Raw genomic sequence first — 27,756 nt, forward strand, 5'->3', positions numbered from 1 at the left:
TGTCTACTCTGTCTTGTCTTATGCAACTAATTTTACATTATCAACATCTAGTGCGAGTCCGCCAGTCAGCACCTGCTCAAAGTTCTCAGCAGCTGTTTTTCTTGTAGGAGAAGCCATGTCTCTGTGGTGTAGGAATCTCCATGGGGCATGGGTTCCCCTGGGTTGGAAAGGAGCCTTAGAGACGTGGGAAGGAGGAGGAACCTCTGAGCACAGGGAGGGGAAGGGGCTCCCCATTTTCCTCTCTAAGCTGTGCCTCCTTCTCCCCCAGGTGGTCAGGACAAGCCCTCCCTGTCAGCCCGGCCAAACCCTATGGTTCCTCAAGGACAGCAAGTGACAAGGGTCCATATAAGAGAAAGAAGGAGGCAGGAGCGTGAGCATCAGAGTAACAGCGCATAAGAAAGACGCCACCCACCAGCGCTGGCTTCGAAGATAGAGGACAGGGTCATGAAACCAGGAATTCGAGCTGCCTCTCCAAGCTGGAAAAAGCACAGGAACTGATTCTCCCCTAGAGCTCCAGAAGGAAACACAGCCCTGCTGACACCTCGATTTTAACCCAGTGAAACCTGTGTCAGACTTCTGACTCCAAAACTACAAAATCATAGATTTGTGTTCTTTTCAGCCACCATGTTTGTGGCAATTTCTTACGGCAGCAATAGGTAACCAATACTGGGATCCAGGTGACGGATAAGTTAGGAAACCAAACAGGGGAAGCGAGGCTACCCAGCAATAGGTAAGGGCAGGACACCGGTGCTGCCATTAGGCTGGAGTGACATAAGGAGGGGGCAGTGTTCATAGTGCCAGTCTCAGGGGTGCCCCCACGGAAGCAGGGACCATGGAGAAGGCACGGGCATGGCAGGAGATGAGCCCCTGCCCTGCCCCCCATCCACAGGCACAGGCTGGAGGGACACTGAGAGGTGCTGTAGTCCCTGCCTTACTGCTTAATTTTTACCTCCTACCAGGGGTTCTGATGTATCAAAAAGAACACGAACCTGGGGGCTTCCCTGGTGGCGCAGTGGTTAGAAATCCGCCTGCCAATGCAGGCGACGCGGGTTCGAGCCCTAGTCCAGGAAGATCCCACATGCTGCGGAGCGACTATGCCCGTGAGCCACAACTACGGAAGCCGTGCACCTAGAGCCCGTGCTCGGCAACAAGAGAAGCCACTGCAGTAAGAAGCCCGCGCACCGCAACGAAGAGTAGCCCCCGCTCGCCGCTACTAGAGAAAGCCCGTGTGCAGCAACAGAGACCCAATGCGGCCAAAAATCAATAAATAAAATAAATAAATTTATTTTTAAAAAGATAAATAGGGCTTCCCTGGTGGTGCAGTGGTTGAGAGTCCGCCTGCCGATGCAGGGGACACGGGTTCGTGCCCCGCTCCGGGAAGATCCCACATGCCGCGGAGCGGCTGGGCCCGTGAGCCATGGCCGCTGAGCCTGCGCATCCGGAGCCTGTGCTCCGCGACGGGAGAGGCCGCAACAGTGAGAGGCCCGCGTACCGCAAAAAAAAAAAAAAAAGATAAATAATTTCTAAGGCTCCAATGTATAGCATGGTGAGTATAATTAACGATACTGTATTCTATACTTTAAAGTTGCTGAGACAGTAGATCTAACCACACACACACAAAAAGAAATGGCAGTTATGTGAGGTGGTAGAGGCATTAGCTAATGCCACAAAGGACCTCGTTCTGCAGCACCGAAGTGTAACAAATCAACATACTGTGCACCTAAACTTACACAATGCTTCGTCAGTTATGTCTCCATAAAGCTGAGAAGAAGAGTGATGCCTTGCAATGAAAATGAGACAGCCAGTAGGAAGTCTGATGTGGAATATCTGACTTCTCATACCTGAAGAACTAGTAACAGCCGGGTATCTGTAACCAAATTTATCTGTCTGTCCATCTGTCTATCTACCTACCTACCTACTTATCTACCTATCTATCTAATCTATATTCTCTATCAATCCATCACCTATCTATAGATTACAGGTTTAAATATAGATACAGATATAGATATAGGAAGTTCTTTCTTTAGAGATGGTGAATACCTCCTGAAAAAAAACTCCTCTTCATGCTGGCATTGAGATAATCCAAAGCATAAGGGTACACTGCCTGCCTGATTGAGCCCAAACTTGGTCCATGAATTCCGGGGAGGACATGCGGATCCGTAACAGCCAAGGCCACTTGGCTTTTGACTGACGGGTCAATGAAGAAATACCTCTGTCTGTATGGCACCCATCTAATATTCTGTCCCAAGCTCTTCCATTTAGATGTGGGATGTTGTCCAAAGAAGGATTTGAGCCCCATTAGACACTGGTTAAGGAAAACACTCACTTCTCACCTGAAACATAAACAGGGAGATTGATCTCCTCTTAGACTCCACCCAAGAGCTCCCCAGAATGAAGTTCTTTGGAAAGGAACCATTCCTGTGGAGCAATAGATGTAGAAATTCTCTGATGAGCAACTCTGCTGTCATATTTCCTGTGGATCTTACTGTCTCATGAGAATCTGTCGTCTGCTGACGTGCACCAACAAGTGGCTAACGGGGCTGAGGCTGGCTGTGTCGGAACCATGACCCCCAGAGACACCACCCTCTTCTGCCTCGGTGAGTCCTCAAATGCAAGTGGGTTAGAGGGAAAGATGGGGGGATCCCCAAATAGTCAAGGTCTCTCTCAACATGAGAACTCAGTGATTTTAGGAGCTGCAGAGAAGATTCTTATCTCCTTAGTGGAGAGAGACGGTCTTTGCCCAGGTATCTGTAACTACATCTGCCCAAGTCTCAACTCCACGCTAGCCTGTAAGGCTCCATGATCAAGTGGTCAAGTTGACCTTGTGGGGTGCATTCAACCCATGCCATGCTGTCTGGAGACCCATGATGGTTCCAGAGTTCCTACAGATGAGAGCCTCAGGGCTGGAATCTGGAAGATAAAACTAAAAGATGTCTTGTTTACTATGTGTGCCGTAGAAGAAAGAAAGGTCAACTGTGGGACTTCCCTGGCAGTCCAGTGGTTAAGAATCCACGCTTCCACTGCAGGGGGTGTGGGTTCGATCCCTGGTCAGAGAAATGAGATCCCACAGGCCCTGCGGTGTGGCCAAAATATAAAATCATTTTTTAAAATGCCACCTGCGTGTCATTATGTTGGGTGATCCGTAATAAAGACTGGAGATGTGCGGGTTGAGTTTTCATGGCTGCCTCTCTTCCAGTGCTCTGTCTTGGCCAGAAGATTGAGGCACAGGAGGGTAAGTGTTCCCCTAAGTCTCCCCCAGTCGCCCTATATCCTCAGGGCAGCTCCAGGATAGAAGAGCAGGAGAAACAGTCTAAAGCCCAGACGAATTCCAATTTTATTCTTTGTTCTAGCTGTCTCTGCTGTGCTCCCCTTGCATAACTTCCACCTCACTTTGGTACCTTGGGATCCCTCAAACGCATCGTGCTCAGACCTGGATTTAGCCTTTGCCTCTGTTAGGCTGACTGTCCATCAGAGGTGTGCATCTTACTGAATGTTCACGACTGCAGGGATGAGAAAGTCGGGAACCATCTTCCATTGTCCAGCAGCCTCCCTATATCAAATGTACCTGCTTTCACAACCTAACTCTCCCCACTTCTATCCACTTTGCTTCATTTAAAGGGACACTGCCTTAGAGAACTTTACGCAAGTAGCTTCAACTCTCAGAACCAATTTATCTATAAAAGAGAAATAAAGGGCTTCCCTGGTGGCGCAGTGGTTGAGAGTCCGCCTGCCGATGCAGGGGACACGGGTTCGTGCCCCGGTCCGGGAAGATCCCACATGCCGCGGAGTGACTGGGCCCGTGAGCCATGGCCACTGAGCCTGCGCGTCCGGAGCCTGCGCTCCGCAACGGGAGAGGCCACAACAGTGAGAGGCCCGCATACCGCAAAAAAAAAAAAAAAAAGAGAAATAATAATGGAATCTATTTCATTGGATCATTGTGAGGCTTAATCGAGATAAACCATGTAAATAAAGTAAGTTATGTATTTGGTAAGTGTGTTACCTGTGATGATGAGGATGAAGGTGATCATGGGGGATAAAAAAGGTATTTGGATTCTATATGAAGGCCCAAGTCTCCACTTTCCTTGATTCATTACTTTTTTTTTTTTTTTTTTTTTGGCTGAGGTGGGTCTTCGTTGCTGTGTGCGGGCTTTCTCTAGTTGTGGTAAGCGGGGGCTACTCTTCATCGCGGTGCGCGGGCTTCTCATTGCCGTGGCCTCTCTTGTTGTGCAGCACAGGCTCTAGGCACACGGGCTTCAGTAGTTGTGGCACGTGAGCTCAGTAGTTGTGGCTCACGAGCTCTAGAGCACAGGCTCAGTAGTTGTGGCGCACGGGCTTAGTGGCTCCGCAGCATGTGGGATCTTCCCTGACCAGGGCTCGAACCTGTGACATTACTTTTTAATGCTAATTAATGATACAACGTAAGGTTTTCTGAGAAGATGTACTTACTTTATTTACTCTCCTATCTTCCCCAGTGAGTAAGCCAAGTTCTATCTAAAATGGATGCTTAAATTATAAATAAAAATGTGACTTTGGGCTAAAAAATAAAATAAAAAATAAAGGGACACTGCCTTAGTCGCACCCTCCCGTAGAACCTGCGTATTCTTCTGTAGCCTGGATTATTTGTGTCTTTAAAATACGAATATATTTACCTCCCTCTTAAAGGTCCTCAGTAGTCAATCTTCAGATAAACCTACCCACTTCCCCAGGTCTCTCAAGCTCTGCCCACCTGGCTTGTGACTACCCATCCAGCTCACCTTCCACTCTCCCTCTGACTCTCTCTGCTTTTCACCCATGCTGACCTTAATTTAGCTTCTCCTTCACTCCTTGCACCTTATTAACTCGGGGATGTCCTCCATTGTCCTTCTATCTAACTGCAAGGCTCCAAACGTTCCTATCCACGTTGCCTAGGCAATTTTTTTTTTTAAGGCTGCACTGGGTCTCAGTTGCAGCATTCTGACTTCTTAGTTGTGGCATGTGGGCTTCTTAGTTGCAGCGTGCATACAGGATCTAGTTCCCCGACCAGGGATCGAACCTGGGCCCCCCGCATTGGGAGTGCGGAGTCTTACCTACTGCGCCACCAGGGAAGTCCCTGCCTAGGCAATTCTTACTCATCCTCACATAGCAGCTGAACGCTCATGTCTGCTATCAGATCTCCGAGTTCTACACCTTCAGAACTGCAGACCATACATCACGACCTACAGTTGCATCCTTGTGTATTTTTTAAATTAATATCTGACTTTTTTCTACATCATCATTCTTAAAGGTAGGGGTCTGTTTAGGTCAGCGTTTCTCAACCTCAGTACTATTGACATTTGAGACTGGATAATCCTTTGTTTTAGGGGCAGTCCTGTGAAGTATAGGATATCAAGCAGCATCTCGTCCTCTCCCCGCTACATGCCAATAGTATCTTCCGCCACAACTGTGACCGCCAAAGATGTCTCCAGATATTGACAGACTGTCCCCTGGCAGGGAGAATTGTCTGTCTCCTGTTGAGTGCCACTGGTTTAAGCCATGATAGTAGATAAACAATGTGCTGAGATAACGGAGGCATCTCTCTGTGTATCTCGGAATAACAAATACGTGGGAGGTGTTGGTGAGTGAGCGCTACTGAACATAAGGAAGTCCTGCAGGGTTTGTTCGTCTTGCTTCAGGACAGTCCTGCTGAGGACGGCAAACTCCCTTGTTTCCCCCTTCACAGAGCTGCAGTTGAGCACATCACTATCAGGTCTAAAACAGATGATACACCTTGACAAAGGGAACCAGCAGATCTGAGTATCCCTCCCCCTGTTTGCTAGTTTCTGTATAGGGGTTAAAGCCAAGGACAGAAGCCTTCAACACGCAAAATCACTCGCTTAACGCCACTCCGTGTGAATGCACTGGTGCCAAGAAGCTAACCCGCACCTTCGGGTACCCCCAAACATTTCCAAATCCCGTTCCATCCTAAATCGCACTCCCAGAGCGGGAGTTTCCAAGCCCCAGCCTTTCCGCCCTCTCTCACAGAACTAATCATCATATCCGTCAGACACTTGTTGGCTGTCCCCCACATTGCATTCTCTAACTGCTGCAGGAGAGGACAGCTCTCCCCCATCTGCAGAGGAGCTGCAGTGAGACAGTCCTAGTTTGCAGACCAGGCTGCACCACTCTTCAGTTTGTGGTCTTGAGCAACGGGCACGGTTTCCCCAAGCTTCAGCACCCTTACGTTAGAGTGAAGAGCAGAACTGCATTCTCATAAGGATTACCATGGCAACAAAACACCAAACAAACTGCCGGGCAGACCAGCGGTTGCCAGGGGCTGCAGAGAGGGTAGGATTAACGTGGATGGGGTCTCCTCTGCGGGGCGATGAAAACGGAAGTAGACGGAGGTGATGACTGCACGACACTGTGAATGTACTAAATGCCACCGAATTGCATAGTTAAAAATGGTTAACTTTACGTTACATAAATTTCACCTGAATAAAAAATATATATAACGAGGAAGGAATTCAGTTCCTCAAAAAATCCTTCAGTTCTTAAAAGCTCAATGTCCAATCCAGCAATTCCACTTGCATATATATAACAGAAGAAATTGAAAGCAGGGATTCTAACAAGATATTTTTTATACATCCATGTTCATAGCAACATTATTCACAACAGCCAGAAGGTGGAAACAACCCAAAGAGCCACTGACGTGAATGTAAGTAAAACGTGGTCTATACAAACAGCGGAATATTATTCAGCCGTAAAAAGGAAAGATATTCTGACATGGGCTACAACATGGATGGATCCCGATGACATTACACGAAGCCAAATATGCCAGACACAGAAAGACAAATATCGTGTTATTCCACTGACACAAGGTACGCAGGATAGGGAAATTCATAGAGACAGAAAGTCAATTAGAAGTGACCAGGGCCTAAGGAAAGAGAGAGTGGAGAGTTGCTGCTTAATGGTTACAGGGTTTTTGTTTGAAATCATGAAAAAGTCCTGAAAGTAGATGGTCGCGATGGTTGCACAACAGGGTGAGTGTAACTGATGCCACTGAGCTGTACACTTAAAATTGGTTTACTGCTGCTCCCCACTAGCTACCTATTTTACATTTGGTAGCGTGTACGTGTTGATGTTACTCCCACTTCGCCCCAGCTTCCCCCTCCCTCGCCAAAAAAATGGTTTAAATAGTAAATTTTGTGTTTAATAACACATTTTATTTCACCACAATTAGAAAATACTAAAAACAAATATTTTAAAGGCAGGAAATATAAGTCTATCACCCCTTAATTTATCTGTTCCCCGCTAGTGAAAGAAAGAAGTATGGTTTCTCCATGGCAGGGCACCTGAGTCTGGGCTCTGTTTTCTTCTAGGGAATCTTTCCACTCCTACCATATCTGCCACGCCCGGTTCTGTGATTCCCTGGAATGAGTCTGTGAAGATCCTGTGTGGGGGAGCTCCTGAGTCTTACCTGTACCAACTGGAGATCCTGGGAAACTCCACATACAAAGTGGTGGAGAAGAAATGGGGATTTCAGAAGACAGCTGAGTTTGTCATTAAACACATGGATACAAATACTGCAGGACGTTATCAGTGCCGATACAGAAAACAGTACAGCTGGTCAGTGCATAGTGAAGCCCTGGAGCTGGTAGTGACAGGTGAGGCCTGCCTCTGACCCTCAGCTCTTCCTCCTTGCTTATCTTTTCAGAGATGCTATTTTTAGAACAGTTTCAGATTTCCAGGGAAACGGAGGAGATACAACAGAGTTCCCACATACCCAGCACCCAGGTGCGAACATTTTCCTTTAGTACGATACACCCCTTACCATTAATGAACCAATATTGATACATTATAATGAGCCAACGTTCGTTGAGATTTCCTTCGCGGTTACCCAACCTCCTTCATCTATTCTGGGATCCCATCCCACACTGCATTTAGTCGTCATGTCTCTTTAGTTCCCTCTTGGCTGTGGAAGTTGCTCAGACTTTCCTTGTCTTTGATGACCTCTACAGTTTTGAGGGGTGCCGCTCTGGTGTTTTTCAGGATGCCCCACTATTGGACGTCGTCTAATGTTTTACTCATGGTAAGACAGGGGCTATGGATCACGGTGAAGACGACCACCAAGGCCCAGTGCCATTTTTTTTTTTTGCGCTACGCGGGCCTCTCACTGTCGTGGCCTCTCCCGTTGCGGAGCACAGGCTCCGGACGCGCAGGCTCAGCGGCCATGGCTCACGGGCCCAGCCGCTCCGCGGCACGTGGGATCCTCCTGGACCGGGGCACGAACCCGCGTCCCCTGCATCGGCAGGCGGACTCTCAACCACTGCGCCACCAGGGAAGGCCCAGCGCCATTTTTAATCATATCATAGCAAGGGTACGTACTATACCAGTGAATACGGCTGTTGACGCTGAGCTCGCATACCCGGCTGAGATGGTGTTTGCCAGGCTTCTCCACTGTAACACGTCTCTTCCTCCCACCCTCCCTTTCCATGTGGAAGGAAATCACTATATGCATACCTAAGGAGTTACGCTCCTGCGGTATGCGTCCAGCCCTCAGTTTGAAGCTCTGTCCTCAGGGTGGCCTAACCCCGTGTTTCTAGAAGGTTGCACCCTGAGTTTCCAGGTTCTTCTACCTTTTCTTCTTATACAAAGAATATCCTTCAGCCCCTGCCATAACTCCTCAGACTCTCCCGATACCATTCCCTCTCTTCCCCAACATACGGCTTGTGATACTGTGACTTATACTAAGAAACATATATTCGGTCTTCATCCTCGTTCCTGGCACAGAGCTCCCCAAACCTTTGGGATTCCCTGAGCGATGTGTCTTCACATCACATAAAGGTGTCTTCATTTTCATAAGAAATCCCTTTCAACCACACCTGACTTTATGTTAATGAGGTGACTTTTGGAAAGCACCTAAGGACGGGGGCTGGTTGCCAGGGGTCATGGGACAGTTGGAACTTTCAGCGCCACCTCATCTGACCTCCAGAGAGGGCAGAGAGGCTGGAGGTTGAATCAATCACCAATGGCCAAAGACTTAAAGAGTCTTGCCTACGTAACGAAGCCCTATGCATCTCTTCCATCTGGCTGTCCCTGATACATGCTTTCATAATAAACCAAAAATCTAGTAAGTAAACTGGTTTCCTGAGTTCTGTAAGCCACCCTAGCAAATGAATTGAACCCAAGAACTGGGTCCTGGGAACTTCTCATTTATAGCCATTGTGTCAGAAGCACAGGTGACAACCTAGACTTTTGATTGGCGTCTGAAGTGGGGGCGGTCTTGTAGGACTCAGCTCTTAACCTGGAGCCCTAAACCTGGGGGATCTGACGTTATTGCCAGGGAGAGAGTGTCAGAATTGAGTTGACTTGGGCTTCCCTGGTGGCGCAGTGGTTGAGAGTCCGCCTGCCGATGCAGGGGACGCGGGTTCGTGCCCCGGTCCGGGAGGGTCCCACATGCTGCGGAGCGGCTGGGCCCGTGAGCCATGGCCGCTGAGCCTGCGCGTCCGGAGCCTGTGCTCCGCAACGGGAGAGGCCACGACAGTGAGAGGCCCGCGAACCGCAAAAAATAAATAAATAAATAATTGAGTTGACTTGTGAGATGCCCAGCTGGGGTCTCATAATTGCTCGGCGGTGTGGGGAGAAACCCACACACTGCAATTGGGAACAGAACCGTGTGGCACTTCTGGCTTTAGAGACTAGATCGCTATCTCTCGAAGATGGCATCTCATCTGCTTGCTTGATCAGCTCTATCTACAGTAACTGGGGACAGGGTACAGATCCTGTAGTAGTGAAACGGGATGTTACCACCTCCCATTCCATTGCAGCAGGAAATGTCAGCTTCTCCGCTTCTCTTAGCATGGATCCAACATGAGTGGCAGGGATCCAGGGGGATGACACAAAATCTTGCTAACAGCTCACTCTCTGCTCTTTTAGGCTTGTATGACAAACCCTCCCTCTCCACTAATGGGTACCTCGTGGTGATGCCAGGGGAGAATGTTTCCCTCCGGTGCAGTTCAGCACACATCTCATTCAATAGATTTTCACTGAGCAAGGAGAGAAGGGCCGTTCTGTCACAGCACCAAAACGGGGGACGCTGGGGTGACTTCATCCTGGGTCCTGTGAACCTCAGCTTCTCAGGGATCTACACATGCTACAGTTGGTACAGCAGCAGCCCTTATGTATGGTCAGCCCCCAGTGATGCCCTGCAGCTTGTGGTCACAGGTAAGTGCACCCCCGCCCACACGTATGTCCTCTTCCTCAGGGCTCTGGCTGACTGTTCAGGGCCTTGGCAGCAGGCAGGAATACAAAGAGATGCACTAAGAAAGAACAGTGGGGCAGGAGAGATTCATTACTCAGAGGACCACAAAGAGAGAAGAAGCACTTCTCTATCCATTCTTCTGTTGATGGACATTTAGGCCGCTTCTGTGTCTTGGCTATTGTAAAAGCACTGCAATGAACACTGGGGTGCATGTATCCTTTCGGACCATGTCTTTCTCCAGATATATGTCCAGGAGTGGGATTGAAGGATCATACGGTAGCTGTATTTTTAGTTTTTTAAGGAACCTCCATACTGTTCTCCACAGTGGCTGTACCAATTTACATTCCCACCAACAGTGTAGGAGGGTTCCCTTCTCTCCACACCCTCTCCGGCAGAAGATGTGGTACATATATACAATGCAATATTACGCAGCCATAAAAAGGAATGAAATAATGCTATCTGCAGCAACATGGATGGACCTAGAGATTGTCATACTGAGTGAAGTAAGTCAGACAGAGAAAGATAAATATCGTGTGATATCGCTTATATGCGGAATCTTTTCTTTAAAAAATGACACGAATGAACTTATTTACGAAACAGAAACAGACTCACAGGCTTAGAGAATGAACTTATGGTTACCAGTGGGGAAGGGGGGGGATGGTTAGGGAGTTTGGGACTGACAGGTACACACTGCTATATTTAAAAATGAATAACCAACAAGGCCCTACTGTACAGCACAGAGAACTCTGCTCAATACTATATAACAACCTAAATGGGAAAAGAATTTGAAAAAGAATAGATACATGTATAACTGAATCACTCTGCTGTACACCTGAAACTGTCACAACATTATTAATCGACTGTACTCCAATATAAAATAAATATTTTAAAAAATGAGAGAGAGAGAAGAAGCACTTCTCACCCGCATCACATTTGACTTTCACATCCTCTCCTTGAGTTCTCCAGTTTCCTTTGAAAACACGTGGCCTGTTGAGAAAGGAGAGGCCAACGTTTGGAGTCACATTAAGGGGTGTTGTTGAGACAGGAGATGCCAGACACAAGTTTGGACGAATCCACTTCCTTTTTCACACGCTTAGTTGCAGCTGCGAATCCTGAAACTAACCTATAATACTAGAATCCACTCGGAGTGGGTGACTGAGGAAGACTCTAAAAAACTCTATCGAGGGACTTCCCTGGTGGTCCAGTGGTTAAGACTCGGTGCTTCCGCCGCAGACAGCACAGGTTCCATCCCTAGTCGGGAAACCAGATTCCAGATGCCGTGCTGTGCAGCCAAAAAAAAAAAACAAAACAAAAAAACCCTCTATCAAGAGCTTCATTTTGGGGAATTCACTAGTGGTCCAACGGTTAAGACTCGGGGCTTTCACTGCCATGGGCCCCCTGGCTGGGTAACTAAGATCCGGCAAGCCACGCGGTGTGGTCAAAAAAAAAAAAAAAGTTTCATTTCTTTATTGTTTGCACGCATCACTGCCCAGAGGGAGAAAACAAAGAGTTACAGCAGAGGAAAGCAGCTGCTGACTGCTGAGTGGGAATGACCACACCTGTCTCTCTTACGTACCTTGTCCAGTCATTCTACAAGCTAAGCAAATATGATAGTCATGGCACTGTGAGATCATACAGACAGAATGGTATTTTCAATGATGTTGCAGGGACAACTGGGAAACAGTGGAGGAGGGGTGAATTTATTAGCCTTTTCCTTTAGAGTAGATAATCAATGAACCTTGTTTTAGAAATCACCCCCTATCCAACATCAAGGTGGTATTACCTTCTCAAACTTGAGACATTTTGCACTTTGCAATTAGGAACTCCAAATCCACTTGGAACTGATTTCTGTATTTTAACAGGAGAGAGTTACTAGGATTTCTCAGCATTGTAATTTCACACTATTTTATTACATCTTGAGAGGAACAGAGGCCCATGAAGTCCATAAAACAAATGGAGAAATCTTTTTAAAGGTTCAGTGAACAGAAATGTCTGGTGAAAGGTCACACAATAGCGGAGATACATTTTCCCTAAGTTTTTGCGTTCTGTTTTGTTTTTGTTTCTCGTGTTCTGTTTCTTCGGCGGCATGGCATGCGGGATCCTGGTTCCCTGAGCAGGGGTTGAACCCGCGTCCCCTACAGTGGAAGCACAGAGTCTTACCTCCTGGATGGCCAGGGAAGTCCCAAATTTTTCTCTAAGCTTATCTGAAATGTTTCTCCTACTTGCTTCCCAGATACCAGCCATCCTGTACCCTTTGTCATGTCATGAATGCATGAACGTGTGGAGGAGGGGGTCCCAGTGAAACCACAAATAGGGAAATGAGCTCCCCTTCCAGGGCTCTTGGGATGGGATGGAATGAAACATGACCAGTGATCATTCATCTCTTCTAATTACGTCTCTAGACACCACGAACCAAGATTACACGACGGAGAACTTGATTCGAATGGGCATGGCAGGGCTGCCCCTGGTGGTTCTCTTGGTCATTCTGGCTGAAAATTGGCTTGGCCGTCAGGTTCCACCCAAGGAAGACCAGCAAGAACTGCCTGAACTGAGCTGCAGTAGACAGAAAACTCAGACAGAATGGACCTTTGGACTAACTCCAAAGGGTCACCAGGTAGACACCAGGCACTGAATACAACAGCCAGCACTTGTGGAGTCCTGGAAAGCTCCATGGAGAACACAAGGGAGAACGAGGTGCTAACCAGCTTGGATCCCTTTGCAAACCAATCAAATGGTATTTTCTTATATGAATCTGATATATTTGCAGCCCACCCTGCTAGACTTTGGTGATAAAATTCTCAGTACAGGGCCTTCCCTGGTGGTGTAGTGGATAAGACTCCACACTCCCAATGCAGGGGGCCCGGGTTCAATCCCTGGTCAGGGAACTAGATATACCACATGCATCCCGCAACTAAGAGTTTGCATGCCACAACTAAGGAGCCCGCCTGCCGCAACTAAGGACCCCACGTGGTGCAACTAAGGAGCCCGCCTGCCGCAACTAAGGACCCCACGTGGTGCAACTAAGGAGCCAGCAAGCTGCAAATAAGGAGCGCATTTGCCGCAACTAAGACCCAGTGCAACCAAATAAATAAACAAATATTTTTTAAAAATATCAATATGATCTTTGCTTAACTCTTCCTGTGATAAAAAAAAATAACGCAAAGCATTCTCAATTCTCCTTGCTGACTGTTTTTCACCGCTCCTCCACACAAGTTCTGGCTCATACATTCATTTTGTCTTGAACTTATCAGCAAAACCAAATACCATTACATCCTCCTGATAGAAGACCTTAACGCCTAGAATTCCATTAATTACAAAGGCTAATAATTAATTATGAATACTGTCCACTCAACGTACCATATATTCCACGCCATAACTGTGCTTCTAGCTTTCCCTACAGTAACATTTGTGTGTTAACACATGCTTTTCTGACTCTTAAGAAGACTCTTCTGTTCTTATGAAACTAACCCACTTCAAATGTCTCATGCCTCCAACGCAAAGTAAACAGACTTGTGAAAGCAGCCGAACAAGCATCTCCTTTGGATCATCTCAGTACTTCAAGCTACTCAGTCTATCGATTCATCTTTCTGTAGTATGCATCATGACGTCTAGAAAACATGAAGTACTGGATCTATTTATTGAGATCATGAATAAATAAGTTAGTGACTGAGCCAGATAAACAAGGAAATGTTAGTGGCTGAGCCGAATAAACAACAGGGAAGTGCCACAGTTGCAGAGGAGGACTAATGAGAGTCTTTATATCACATCCAAACCGACCAGAGAAACGCAAGGCAGTTTGTTTCCAAGAGAGGGAAAAGATTAGCTTCACCTACGTGGTTTCGTCTATGGTAGGGTCTCGTTTGGAAAAGGGGTTCTGAGAATAAAAGGGTCCCGCACTCCTAGGAAAATGATTGATCTTTCTCTAGCCACGATGACAAGTGGCCAACAGAATGGGTTTATAACCCATCGTCAATGACCACTCACGTTGGCCATTCAACCAATCAGACAGCTCCCTGCTTCTCACTGTCAGCCAATCAGAAACAGGTTCACTCCAGTAAGCACACCGGTGAGAGACAGCCAATCCAAATAGACTCTGTCGAACAAACATGCTTTTACGGATAATGTTCAAACCAGAAGAGCCCCTGAAAATCCACATTTCCCAAAAACCCTGTATAGCATCAGCAGTATAGGTCTCTGCTGCTCAGAGACACCATGTCTGGCCAGCATAACTCTCCCTTACTACAGTAATAATAAATTCGGCTTTGCCTTCTTATTTCAGACACTGAGTAGCGAGCGCATTAGCCTTTGGCAGTTTATGTATTAGACTGATTTAAGTTAAGTGTAAGGTCTTTGCTTAAGGGCAAGGTGTATGGCGGCTTATGATCCATGACTTTAAGGTTTTTTTAAAATTTTTATTGGAGTAGAGTTGCTTTACAATGTTGTGCTAGTTTCTGCTGTACAGCAAAGGGAATCAGTTATACATATACACATATCCACTCTTTTTTAGATTATTTTCCCATATACATGACTTTCAGTTCTATGTTAGGCATTATGCTGGTCGTTTCATTTATATGAGCATACCGTAACGCCGTGAATTTTAATTTAATCAATTTTAATTCAATCAATCGTGACAGTCATGTCACACGAGCAAACAGACGCTCAGGAATGGTATGATTTGGATAATGATATGAAGATGTGGACACAGAGTTTCAGTCTGGGAAGATGAAAAATTCTAGAGATGGATGGTGGTGATGATTGCATGACGATGTACATGTCCTAGTTGCCACTCAACTGTGCACTTAAAAATGGTAAAGGCGGGCTTCCCTGGTGGCGCAGTGGTTGAGAGTCCGCCTGCCAATGCAGCGGACACAGGTTCGTGCCCCGGTCCGGGAAGATCCCACATGCCGCGGAGCGGCATGTGAGCCATGGCCAGGCTTCAGTAGAGCTCAGTAGAGCCTGAGCATCCAGAGCCTGTGCTCCGCAACGGGAGAGGCCACAATGGTGAGAGGCCCGCGTACCCCAAAAAAAAAAAAAATGGTAAAGGTGACAAGTTTCATGTATGTGGAGCTTTTTACCATAATTTTAAAAAACTTTTTAAAATGGTTAAAATGGTAAATTTTGTGTTATGTATGTGTTGCCACAATTTTTAAAAAGTTCTTTGTGGTCTATAGAAACTGAAAGTAGATTAGTGGTTGCCCAAAGCTGGGAGAGTGAGGGGGTATTGGACAGTGAGTGCTAGTGGGTATTGGAGGGGTTTTTTTGGGGGGGGTAATTAAAAAGTTCTGAAATTAGATTATGGTGATGGTTGGGAAACTCTCAATATAATTAAGACCACTGAATTCTACACTTTAAATGGTAAATTGTATAGTATGTAAATTATATCTCAATTAAGTTGAGTTTCTTCGACTATCAAAAATGATTAAATTATTAGTAACACCCTCAGTGGTTGAGTCATGACTTGAAATCCATCATCTCCAACAGGGCTTACAGTATGCATACGGGGATAGTCCTAGGAGCACAGGTGTGAGCTTAAGATGAAAACTGGGGCTGGACTAAATAGATACAGAGAAGTACCTGAGAAACCAGAGGCAAGCTTAGGGAGAATGGATGGGACGACTGCCCGTAGTACGTGGTGTCCAGGGAAGACACTCCAGGTTCAGAGCATATTCCCCTAAGATGGTCACCCAACCCCTCTAATGAGCTGGATAAAACATGGCATTTATTGAACTTATTTGTGCTTCGGTTCCTTATCTGGAAATGGTGGAGTAGATGCTATCAACTTCATCGGGTTACCATGAGAATTCAATGAATGAATGATGCCAGCCACTCAGAACAGTGCCTACACATAGGAAATGTTTTTCAAGTCTGGTTACCAGAAACCTTGCCTCTCAAGATGATTTTATCTTCAGATCTTTGCACACTGCTGGAAGAAACTGTTCCACTCTGAGTTGGTGAGCTCCACAGCAGAAAATAGAGGAGGAAAGTATCATTACTATTACGTGATGTGGGGGTAGCACTCGCCCCCATTTCCATACCAACTTCAAGAATTACTATAAGTAACCAAGAGAGTGTGTTATTGACCAAAAAATAGACAAATAGATCGAGAGAATGGAAGAGATAGCTCAGAAATAGACACATATAAATATAGTCAACTGATTTTTCACAAAGGAACAGGAGCAATACAGTGGAGCAAGGAGGCTGTCTTCAACAAACAGGGCTGGAACACCCGGACATCCACATGCAACAACATGAATCTAGACAGACCTTACACCCTTCACAAAAGTGAACTCAAAATGGATCACAGACCTAAATGTAAAACGAAATCTACAAAACTCTTAGAAAAAAACATAGACGATCTTGGGTTTTGTGATGCCTTTTTAGATACAACACCAAAGACATGATCCATGAGAGGAAAACTCGATAAGCTGGGATTGATTAAAATTTAGAAATGCTACTCTGTGACAGACGGTATCAAGAGAAATGAAAAGCCACGGACTGGAAGAAAACATCTGTGTTTTCTTTTTTCGACCTTTTTTTACACCACATTCGACCCTTTTTTACACCACACATAGAAATTAACTTAAAATGGATTAAAGACTTAAACACAGGGACTTCCCTGGTGGCGCAGTGGTTAAGAATCCGCCTGCCAAAGCAGTCAAAATATATATATATAAATAAATTTATTTTTTTAAAAAAAGACTTAAACATAAAACCCCAAACACTAACACTCCCAGTAGAAAACATAAGAAAAAATGTACCTCAACATTGATCTTGTCAACAATTTTTTTGGATATGACACCAAAAGCACAGGCAACAAAAGCAAAAATACACAAGTGGCACTACAGAAAACTAAGAAGATTCTGCACAGCAAAGGAAACCATCCACAGTGGGACACCACAAGAAGCCACCCTGGGACCTGGGCCTGCCCACCAGTGGGTAAGCAGCCACCACACGAGGCAGGGCCTGACAGTCAAACAGGCAAGGGTCCACACAACCTACCAGTGCACCACAGATACAGGGAAGATGACACACAGATGGCCAACAGGCACATGAAAAGATGCTCAACATCTCTAATTATCAGAGAGGTGCAAATCAACACAACACTGAGATATCCCCTCACACCTGTCAGAATGGCCACCATCAAAAAGTCTACAAATAATAAATGCTGGAGAGGGTGGGGAGAAAAGGTAATAACCCTCCTACACTGTTGGTGGGAATGTAAATTGGTGTAGGCACTATGGAGAACAGTATGGAGGATCCTCAAAAAATTAAAAATAAAACTACCATACGATCCAGCAATTCCACACCTGGGTATACATCCGGAACAAATGAAAGCACTAATTCAAAAACATACATGCACCCTAACGTCCATAGCAACACTATTTACAATAGTCAGGACACAGAAGCAACCCCAGTGTCCATCAACAGACGACTGGATTAAGAAGATGTGATATATGTGATAGATACACACGCACACACACGCGCGCACGCACACACGCACACACACACACACACACACAGTGGAATATTACTCAGCCATAAAACAGAATGAAATTCTACCATTGGCAGCAACACAGATGAACCTAGAGAATATCATGCTTAGTGAAATAAGTCAGACAGAGAAAGACAAATACTATATGCTATCACTTACATGTAGACTCTAAAAAAATAATACAAATGAATGTATATGCAAAACAGAAACAGACTCACAGACGTAGAAAACAAACCAGTGGTTACCAAACGGGAGAGGGAAGGGGGTCCGGACAAATATAGGGTATGGGATTAAGAGATACAAACTAATATGTATAAAATAGATAAGCAACAAGAATACACTATATAGCACAGGGAATTATAGCCATTATCTTGTAATAATTTATAATGGAGGATAATCTGCAAAAATAGTGAATCACTGTGCTGTCCACCTGGAACAAATCCAATACTGTTGATCAACTATACTTCAATTAAGTAATTAATTAAGTTAAAATTATTTAGACCCTTAAAAAAAAAAAAAAAAAAAGAACAATGGACACATTTTGCATTTAAAATATATTAAGTACTTAATATATTATTATACTACTTAATATTTTAATATTAATACTTCATATTTTAATATTTAAGTACTTAATATGTTAAAGTACTAATATTTTAATTTCTGCTTTATAACAGACAATATTTTAATATTAAGTACTTAATATTTAATTTCTGCTTTATAACAGACTAAAGGAATATCATTATGTAACGAATATATTTTTGCTTAAAAATATTATTTATTGAACCATTATAACAAATCTTTGAAGAAGGCAGTATTATCATTCCATTCTGATGAAACCAGTTACCATCCAAGCATATGAATGTACACAAGGGAGCCAAAGTTAAACACCTATTTTTTTTTTTTTTTGCGGTACGCAGGCCTCTCACTGCTGTGGCCTCTCCCGTTGCGGAGCACAGGCTCCGGACGCGCAGGCTCAGCGGCCATGGCTCACGGCCCCAGCCACTCCGCGGCGTGTGGGATCCTCCCGGACCGGGGCACAAACCCGTGTCCCCTGCATCGGCAGGCGGACTCTCAACCACTGCGCCACCAGGGAAGCCCAAACACCTATTTTTTAAATCATTCTAAGGCTTTTGCTCTGCACACTACCCTATGCTTTCCCTGGGCATAATGTCCATATTTCAAAATTTAGAAGTTGACCCCGAAATGAGTTTCAGTTCAGACAGACAGCTATCAGAGGTTCTGGTTAGAAACCACATATATGATCAGATGTGTCATGGGGACCACTTCCTCTCCTTATACCCGATGGCCAGAGGTGGGGGGAGATCTTTGAATCTTCTCATAAAAAAGTCAGTGTGAAAGTCCCGTGGTGATTGGCGCTGGGCTTCACTCACCACATCCGGTACCTCTCCCTGGCCTGCTGGACTCAGTCTCCCCCCAGCTCTCCATATTAGCGAGGCACAATCTGAGCTATGCCTTCTACACTTGCTGCCCTTCTCTTTCTTGGTGAGTTCTTGCACGGAAGAGAGATGGAATTCGGGGGTCTCGTGTGGATGGGGCGATATATCTCATGATTCCTGTTTTCCAGGGCTGTCTCTGAGCCAGGGGACCAGCACCCAGAAGCGTGAGTCCTTCCTTCAAAGCCCCAGCGTCTGGGTTGAGACTAAATATCCACGTGAGAACAACTGGAAGAGAGGGCAGGGGCTCTGGCTTGCTAGGAGGGCTTGAGACCAGCAGCTGGGTGGAAAGTAGGGTGAGCAGGGCCTTTACCTGGAACTCCAGCCTCTGATTCCTTTCCAGAGAGTCTCTCGAAACCTGTCATCTGGGCCAAACCCAGTTTCATGATTCCAGAAGGAAAACTGGCCATCATCTGGTGTCAAGGAACTCACGGGGCCGCTGAGTACCAACTGCACTTTGAGGGAGGCCTTTCTGCCTTCAAGAGACCAAAGTCACCTGGAATGTCGAACAGAGTAAAGTTCCCCATCCCGTCCATGACCTCACAGACTGCAGGGCAGTACAGGTGCTTCTATCGAAGTGGGGAGCTCTGGTCAGAGCCCAGTGACCCTCTGGATCTGGTGGTAACAGGTAACTGTCCCACTGGACAGCTGTAGCGTCAACTCCTCAGCCTGACTCCTGGGCAGGGTCATCACTTATTCATCTCCTTTGCTCTCTTCCAAGCCTCACTCGGATACTAGTATTTGTCTTGAGGGTAATGTAGAGGGTTGATTATTTCCTACAGGGGTTATCTTTAGAGAATTGTCTCTATGTCCCAGAAGCAGATTTGTCTTAGGTTCTTCAGAAAAGAGGCTCTGAGATGGATATTCGTGCACAGAGGGGATTACTGTGGAGTGTCCTCAAACATCACACCTGTGATGAGTGAGGGGGACAGGCTGGGCAGAAGGGGAAGTTGGACTGCAATGCAGCTTCACCCGAGACCTCGGCCGAGCAAATGTGGGACTCTGGACCTGGGTGGCCTTTCAGAATAGTATTGAAATGAGGCTGGAAGCTCTGTACCCGCCACTGTATCAAACAGTGATTGGCTGGGAACCACTCTCAGGGAGATTGCAGACAAATACCCTTGCTTTTGTGGTTCTTGTATTCTAGCAGAAGACAGACCATGAGTCAAAGTCAGGAAATTCAAATCAATTATGTAGCATGTGAGGGCGAAACGGTGGTATGGAAAAAAGACAAAGTAAATGGGGTTAAGGTGACTGGCTGGCCGGGTAAGCTTGGGTCAGATAGTTCCCTTCAGTTGAGGGATATGGCTCTCAAACTTTAGTAGATATCAGAATCACCTGTAGGGCTTGTAGAAGCACAGATGACTTCAGTAAGCCCATGTTCATGGAAGCATTATTCATAATAGCCAAAAGGTGGAAACATCCTTTGCCTATCAGTGAATGAATGGATGGAGAAAATGTGGTCCATCCATACAACTGAGTATCATTCAGCCTTAAAAAGGAAGGAAATTCTAACACACGATACAACATGGATGAACTTGAGGGCGTTATATTGAGTGAAATAAGCCAGTCCTCAAAGGATCAATAAGTGTACATTTCCATTTACATGGGGTACTTAAAATACTCAAATTCAGAGGCAGAAAGGAGAATGGTGGTTACCAGGGGCTGGGGGAAGGGGGAGTGAAGAGTTAGTGTTTAATGTGTACAGACTTTCAGTTATGCAAGACGAAAAGCGTTCCGGAGACTAATGGTGATAATGGTTGTACAACGATGTGGATGTACTTAATACCACAGAACTGTACAATTAAAAATACTTAAGATGGGGCTTCCCTGGTGGCGCAGTGGTTGAGAGTCCGCCTGCCGATGCAGGGGACGCGGGTTCGTGCCCCGGTCCGGGAAGATCCCACATGCCGCGGAGCGGCTGGGCCCGTGAGCCATGGCCGCTGAGCCTGCGCGTCCGGAGTCTGTGCTCCGCAACGGGAGAGGCCACAGCAGTGAGAGGCCCACATACCACACACACAAAAAAAATACTTAAGAGGGTAGATTTATGTATATTTTACTACGACTAAAAGTGATAATAATGTTTTAAAACACAGATGGCTGCTCTCCTAAGTTTCTGAAGCAGCAGGTCTGGGGTAGAGCCCGGCAATTTGCATTCCTAACAAGGTTCCCAACGACGCTGAGGTTGCTGGTCCCAAGGACCAAACGCTGAGGACCAATGATGTAGGGCAATTCCCAGAGATTCATCTTTTTCAAAATTAATTTTTATTGGAGTATAGTTGCTTTACAATGTTGTGTTAGTTTCTGCTGTACAGCAAAGTGAATCAGCTATACGTATACATATATCCCCTCTTTTTTGGATTTCCTCCCCATTTAGGTCACCGCAGAGCATCGAGTAGAGTCCCCTGTGCTCTACAGTGTAGGTTCTCATTAGTTATCTATTTTATACATAGTATCCATAGTGTATATATGTCAATCCCAATATCCCAATTCATCCCAGCCACACTTGGTATCCATACATTTGTTCTCTACAGCTGTGCCTCTATTTCTGCTTTGCAAATAAGTTCATCTGTATCATTAGAAAGAGATTCATCTTAACACTCCTGGAAGCTAGGGGAGCAACTGTCTCAGTCGTGAAGGGAGAGATCAGGGAGGGTATGTCCATGACTGAGACAAACCTAGGAAAGAGAAGAAGAGACCAAGTTTCTGGGGAGCGATATCCCGGTCCTAAGGAGAAGAGAGATACGGGATATAGGAAGCAGGATAAAGATGCTCTTTACCGGGACTTCCCTGGTGGTCCAGTGGTTAAGACTCCACACTTCCAATGCAGGGGGCATGGGTTCAATCCCTGGTTGGGGAACTAAGATCCCACATGCCGCCTGGCCAAAAAAAAAAGTTATGTTCTTTACCTACCAGCCACCTTCTCTCGCAGGACTGTATGACACACCCACCCTCTCAGTTCAACCCAGACCTGAGGTGATCTCAGGAGAGAAAGTGACCTTCCGTTGCCGCCTAGAAACAGCAACAAGCACCTTCTTTCTGCTCAAGGAGGGAAGATCCAGCCGCCCACAGCGCAGATATGGGAATATCCAGGCGGAGTTCCCCATGGGCCCTGTGAGCACAGCTCACAGAGGCACGTACAGATGTTTTGGCTCCTATAACACACATGCATGGTCTTTCCCCAGTGAGCCTGTGAAGCTCCTGGTCAAAGGTGAGGACACCCCCCAGTTTTACCCCATGTCCTTTCTGGATCCCTAACTGACCCCCAAATAATGACGAGAGAGGCAGCAAAGAGGCAGGTGGGAAGACGCACAGGGGGTACTTTTCACCAATGCCCTCATCCACGTTGATCTCCCAGAGGCCCAGTTGATAGCTCATGAGGAATATCACCAGAGAGATGGCGGGTGGGGGGCGGAGTGTAGAGAATAAGTGGTAAGACCAGATCCCTTGATTTTTCTCCTTGTCTCCATCGCCAGGAGATGCCGGGGACACCACCTTTGCGCCCACAGAGCACACCTCTTCTGGTGAGTAACACGGACTTCTAAACCTGGGGAAGGACTCAAAGCCTCCCAGTGACACTAAAACCCTGGCATTCGTTCACAATATCCCTTGAGTGTATAGCATATGCCATGAACTACAGTTCTATCGGTCAACCAGAGATCCTTGCCTGTGTGGCACTCGTACTCTAGCGGGAGAAGGCAGACCATGAATCTAAGTCAGGATACATCAATCGATGACATAGCACACAAGGAGGAAATGACGGTGTGGAAAAGGACAATGTAGAACGAATGGCATTAGGGCGATGGGGAGGAGGGCAGGTGGCAGCATTGAACAGAGTTGTCCACACTGGCCTCACAGAGAAGGAGGCTTCAAGCAAAGAGCTGAGGGACTTCCCTGGCGGTCCAGTGGTTAAGACTTCACCTTCCAATGCAGGGATGCGGGTTCGATCCCTGGCCAGGGAGCTAAGATCCCACCTGCCTCGAGGCCAAAAAACCAAAACATAAAACAGAAGCAATACTATAACAAATTCAATAATGACAAAGAAAGAAAGAAAGAAAGGAAGGGAGGAGAAGGAAGGAAGGAAGGAAGGAAGGAAGGAAGGAAGGAAGGAAGGAAGAAAGAAAGAAAGAAAGAAAGAAAGAAAGAAAGAAAGAAAGAAAAGCTGAAAGAGTTGAGGGCATGAGTCCTTAGGCCTATGCCCTAAGGCAGAAAGATGGGCAGGGTGATAAAACAGCCAGGAGCCCAGTGGACTGGAAATGATGTCAGAGGGGGGATGGCAGGGGTGTGGTGGGCTGGGGCAGCTCATTGAGGACCTTGAAGAAGTTTTTTAAGACTGAATGACGTACAGTGGAGAATTTCTGGGCTGAATGTCAACATTATGACATAGTGTGAGCGTGTTTCGTGTCTGGTAACTGCAATCATTGTTGCTTCTGTGGTGGTCATCCATTTCCCATGCCTGGTGTCAGTTTATTTATCTCTTGTAAAAATAAAATACAGTGTGTGTGTGTGTGAAAAAAAAAAAGAATGCCGTATATATAGAATCATAAAAAAAAAACAAAAGAAGGCTGAATGACGTGACCAGTGGGACAAAGAAGAAAGGATGGCGATTGACTTAATGAGGAAACGGAGGCTCACACAGAAGATATGCCTGGAGACACACGCTTACGAGTCCTAGAGCTGAATTCTTCCTCTGGTCTGTCTTTTGCTTTCTTTTGTTTTGTTTTTAATTAACTTTTACCGGACCATAGTTGCCTTACAATGCTGCGTTAGCTTCTACTGCACGGCAAAATGAATCAGCCGTACATATACGCAGATCCCCTCCACTGAGGACACTACAGTGCGTTAAGTAGAACTCCCCGTGCTATACAGTATGTCTTTGCCCTCTTCCACTCCACCTGCCAGATGAAGCCACTGGGACCTGGAGTGCGAGGGGTGGACCTAGAGAAGCTATAGAACGTCACGGAGTATAACCAAGGGTAGGAGAGCCTGGGATGGAAGAGGCCACATCATCTCTTTTCCTCACGTCTTCTCTTTCCTTATCCTCTGCAGACCACTGGGACTCCTACATGTTAACCACAGAGACCCGATTCCAGGAAGGTAAGCCAGCAGCGGGGGCTGTAGGCGCTAAAGGACATAAGATCGGGAAAGGAAAGAGGAAGACAGATGGGGTGAAGTGGTCTTGGTAGGTTCCTGTGAGCAATCACTCTTGTTCTTCTGACCCCAGATCCTGTCCTCTGGGATCACAATGCCCAGAATCTCCTTCGGATTGGCCTAGTTTTCCTGGTCCTGGTGGCCCTCGTGTGGCTCCCGGTTGAAGACTGGCTTCACAGGAAGAAGTCTCAAGAGAGAGCCAGCAGGGCTTCAAGTCAGGAATGCAGAAGGTTCAGAGCACAAAGCCCTGGAGAAACGACCGAGAGATGCAGTGGCCACAGGTAAAGCTGCAAGCTGACCCTGACCTTGGGCTGTGGGAGCTCCGAGTTGAGCCCGTGGAGGAGAGAGTCATCGCAGAAAACTAAGGGAGAACTGCACGGAGTTTGGCAGCGGGTTGGGGATGAAAGCGCTACATTTCTTCTGTAGGCAAAACCCATTGTCTCTTTGAGGTTCTAAGTACTGTTGCACTTGCTTCCTGCGAAGCAAACTTTTCACCACTCTGGTCTTTCCTGAAAACATTTTTAACGGCATGGCCGTGGGAACATCTCCTCCCTACTTTTGTCTTTATTTCTATTTCTTCTTTGCTGTCTCTTGCACATGTCATTCAAAATATTTAACCGCCAGTACAGAATAGGTGCACTTATCAAACAGAACCAGAGCCGGAGAGGCAACAACCAGTCAATGGAGATGCAGGCTTATAAACAAACAGCACATCTATACCAATGTGTCCCGGCTGGATGGCAGCCATGCCCCAGTTCCCTCTATCCTATGCCCTTGCGGGATTTCTTCTTCTCCACTTCTTTATCCACACCTTGCCTTGTTATTTGGGTCTCCTAGTAGATATCATCTCCTCCAAGATGATTTCCCAAAACCTCCAGCTTGACCTAAGATACTACTTCCATAGTCCCAAAGCACCTGTAATTCTCTACAACAGCATTTGAACCCTAATACTGCCTACGTATCCATTTTCCTGTATCAACTGCAAACTCATGTGAATTAAATTTATGTCAGGTGTAATGGCTGTGTTCATAGTTCCCACTACTCAGAGAGTTCTCAGGAAATATATGTTGAACAAATGGATATATAAATGGGGTCAGAGTGCCACTTGGAACTTGAGACTCCCATGCATGGTCCTTGAAATGTTGTCTGGGCATCACAAACGCTCTCCTTTTTGAGAGTTTCCACTTGGTCAACCCACTAATATACCCATTATGTGGGTCCCCGCCTCCTCTCAATATTGTGACACCTTACACAGGTCAAATTTGTTCTTAAATCTGCATTTTCTGTTAAATCTCAGCGAATATTAATTCCAACCTCAAAGGGATAACATGAACATCTGGAGATCAAGAATATCCAGAAACCAGCATAAGCTCTGACATGTGTACGTTACTCAATGCATGGTAACCGTTATTATTCCTGAGACTAAGGGCAATTAAAACTCATACCAAGTTATTACCTCATTACTAGTGGCCCCAATACTGAATTTTCTCCTTTCTGGTCTTCACCTACCAGGTGTTCTAAGGTCCAAGACTTTCTAGCTAATACCCATTTATAGTCTTCATCTCAAGATGAGATGGACTTGTTTGGGGTGGGTTCAGGACATTCCAACCTTTCCATATTCTAGTTTATGGCAAGAAACCTAGAGTCAAGGAAAAAATGGGTCAGGTAGAAATATTTTAGGGGTCAAGATATAAAGGCAGGGCTTGACCTGGGCAAAGGAGGTTCCTAAAGGGGATGGAGGGGTCTTTACCACCATGGCCCTATGTTGTCCTTGGCAGTCCAAGTTAAAATCTTCCAAAACCGGTCAATGGATCAATGCCAGATGGTCACGTATTGCAACGCTCTTTCTGAAATATTGAACATGGCTTGTATTTCAGACCGTAAAATGAAGCATGGGGAGAAAGAAAGGAAGGAGAGAGGAAGGGAGGGGAGGAGGGTGGGGGTAAAGTACTGGCCAATTGTTTGTGATGATGATTTACTGGAAACACTCCAAAAACACTTTCAATTTCCCCATGGTCAGAACTTAACAGCTTTCCACACCTAGATGCAAGGGAGGTTGACGATGTAGCCTTTTTTCCAAATAGCTCTGTGGCAAGCTGAATATTGGTACTTCCATTACCAATGAAGTGAAAGGTAATAGAGTTGTAATAAGTTATTCCAGTCCTTGTCGTAAGAGCCTACTATGTGTCAGGCACTGGTGAGAGTACAACACACCAAGGCAAACATTATGCCCACCACAACAGGATTTATCGTCCAGGAGTAGAGGTCTTCAAGAAGTGAGAAAATAAATGTCTCGTGAGAGAGGAACTAGAGGATGCCCTTGGAGCCCCTTCCTGTGAAAGATTCCATTATACAGAGGCATTGAGGGAGACGCAGGGGTGAAGAAAGGGGAAGACGGCAGCTGTCTGTACCAATGCATCCGAAGGCTCGGATGTAAGACAGAGGGTGAAAACGTTCAGTATAACTAGAGCTCTGATTGTGACAGAAAAGAGTAGCTGTGGACGATGCCGGGCATGGCCATGGAAGCCACATAAATAAACGCACATTTTATCCTTAAGGCAAAGGGAGCTCACCAAGCATTTTGATCATGGACGTAATATGAGGATTTCTACACTGTGTGAAGACCCTTCTGGTTGCAGTGAGAGGAAGGACATATGCAAAGAAAACAAAAGCATGGTAGGTGGGGGGAGACAGAAGAGTTGAGAATGGCTCACCTATTTCTAGTGCTGACAACCAGAACGACATAGGTTCCATAACTAATACTGGTAACCCAGATGGAGGTCCAGCTGTGAGTGACAGGTACACGTAGGTCTTGAGACTTGGTAACATATTCTCTAGCTCTGTCCTTATTTTTCAAGATTGCCTTGATTATTCTGCGTGTTTTGGATTTCAATACTAACTTTAGGGTATCAGTGTTCACAAAACACCCACCTGGATTTCGCGTGAGATTGTATCCAAGCTACGGATCAACTTACAGAGAATCATCACCTCTTCAATCTTTCCATCCTTGGAAGTTTCAAACCTTAAATGTGGTATATTTCACCATTTAACTTCATGTTCAGTAACTTCTCTAAATAATATCTTGTGGTATTCCACGTAGAGAATGTGCCTATCTTTTGTTAGATACCCACCAGAAATATCCACTAGTTACATCTCCTCCAGAGAGATCCCTACTTACATGACTTTTATTTTGTAAGTGGTATCATTCTTTAAATAACTTTATTGCTTCTGTTGGTTGCTGGTAGTATAAAAATAAAATTGATTTTTTATATGGAATGTGTCTTGCAAAGCTCACTTCTTAATCTTAACCGTTTTAGACTATTTAAGATTATTTTTAGGTTCAAACATTTTCAGGATTTTTTTCCAAAATTAATTTCTTTTTTTTTTTTTTTTTTTACTGTCTTATTACCTGGCTAGAACCTCCAGTACATTAATCAATA

The 27,756-nt window shown here is 45.7% G+C and overlaps 2 protein-coding genes across 11 annotated transcripts; both read left to right on the forward strand.

The window, feature by feature from the left end:
- The first annotated feature begins 2,462 nt into the window (after positions 1-2,462).
- On the forward strand, positions 2,463-13,146 carry FCAR (Fc alpha receptor). 2 transcript variants are annotated; one of them, XM_024755203.1, is made up of 5 exons: positions 2,463-2,597; positions 3,197-3,232; positions 7,338-7,622; positions 9,895-10,182; positions 12,622-13,146. In XM_024755203.1, the coding sequence occupies exons 1-5, from the start codon at positions 2,564-2,566 to the stop codon at positions 12,849-12,851; spliced, it is 873 nt and encodes a 290-aa protein (XP_024610971.1). In that variant the 5' UTR covers positions 2,463-2,563; the 3' UTR covers positions 12,852-13,146. The 2 variants fall into 2 exon arrangements, with proteins under 2 accessions (XP_024610971.1, XP_024610970.1); XM_024755202.1 differs by lacking the exons at positions 2,463-2,597; positions 3,197-3,232 and adding an exon at positions 6,684-6,836.
- NCR1 (natural cytotoxicity triggering receptor 1) lies at positions 10,706-27,578 on the forward strand. Of its 9 annotated transcripts, none has more exons than XM_024755195.1 (8): positions 10,706-10,722; positions 19,297-19,332; positions 19,509-19,793; positions 22,098-22,376; positions 22,642-22,689; positions 24,215-24,262; positions 24,390-24,597; positions 26,875-27,578. In XM_024755195.1, exons 3-8 carry the CDS (start codon positions 19,550-19,552, stop codon positions 27,017-27,019), a joined length of 972 nt encoding a protein of 323 aa, XP_024610963.1. In that variant the 5' UTR covers positions 10,706-10,722; positions 19,297-19,332; positions 19,509-19,549; the 3' UTR covers positions 27,020-27,578. The 9 variants fall into 9 exon arrangements, with proteins under 9 accessions (XP_024610963.1, XP_024610961.1, XP_024610964.1 ...); XM_024755193.1 differs by lacking the exon at positions 10,706-10,722 and adding an exon at positions 13,215-14,067 and having other exon boundaries at positions 19,297-19,383; XM_024755196.1 differs by lacking the exon at positions 10,706-10,722 and adding an exon at positions 13,215-14,067.
- The last annotated feature ends 178 nt before the right edge of the window (positions 27,579-27,756 follow it).

The sequence above is a fragment of the Neophocaena asiaeorientalis genome, unplaced genomic scaffold (genome assembly GCF_003031525.2).
Source record: "Neophocaena asiaeorientalis asiaeorientalis breed wild unplaced genomic scaffold, Neophocaena_asiaeorientalis_V1.1 scaffold694, whole genome shotgun sequence".
In the NCBI taxonomy this organism is placed as follows: Eukaryota; Metazoa; Chordata; class Mammalia; order Artiodactyla; family Phocoenidae; genus Neophocaena; species Neophocaena asiaeorientalis.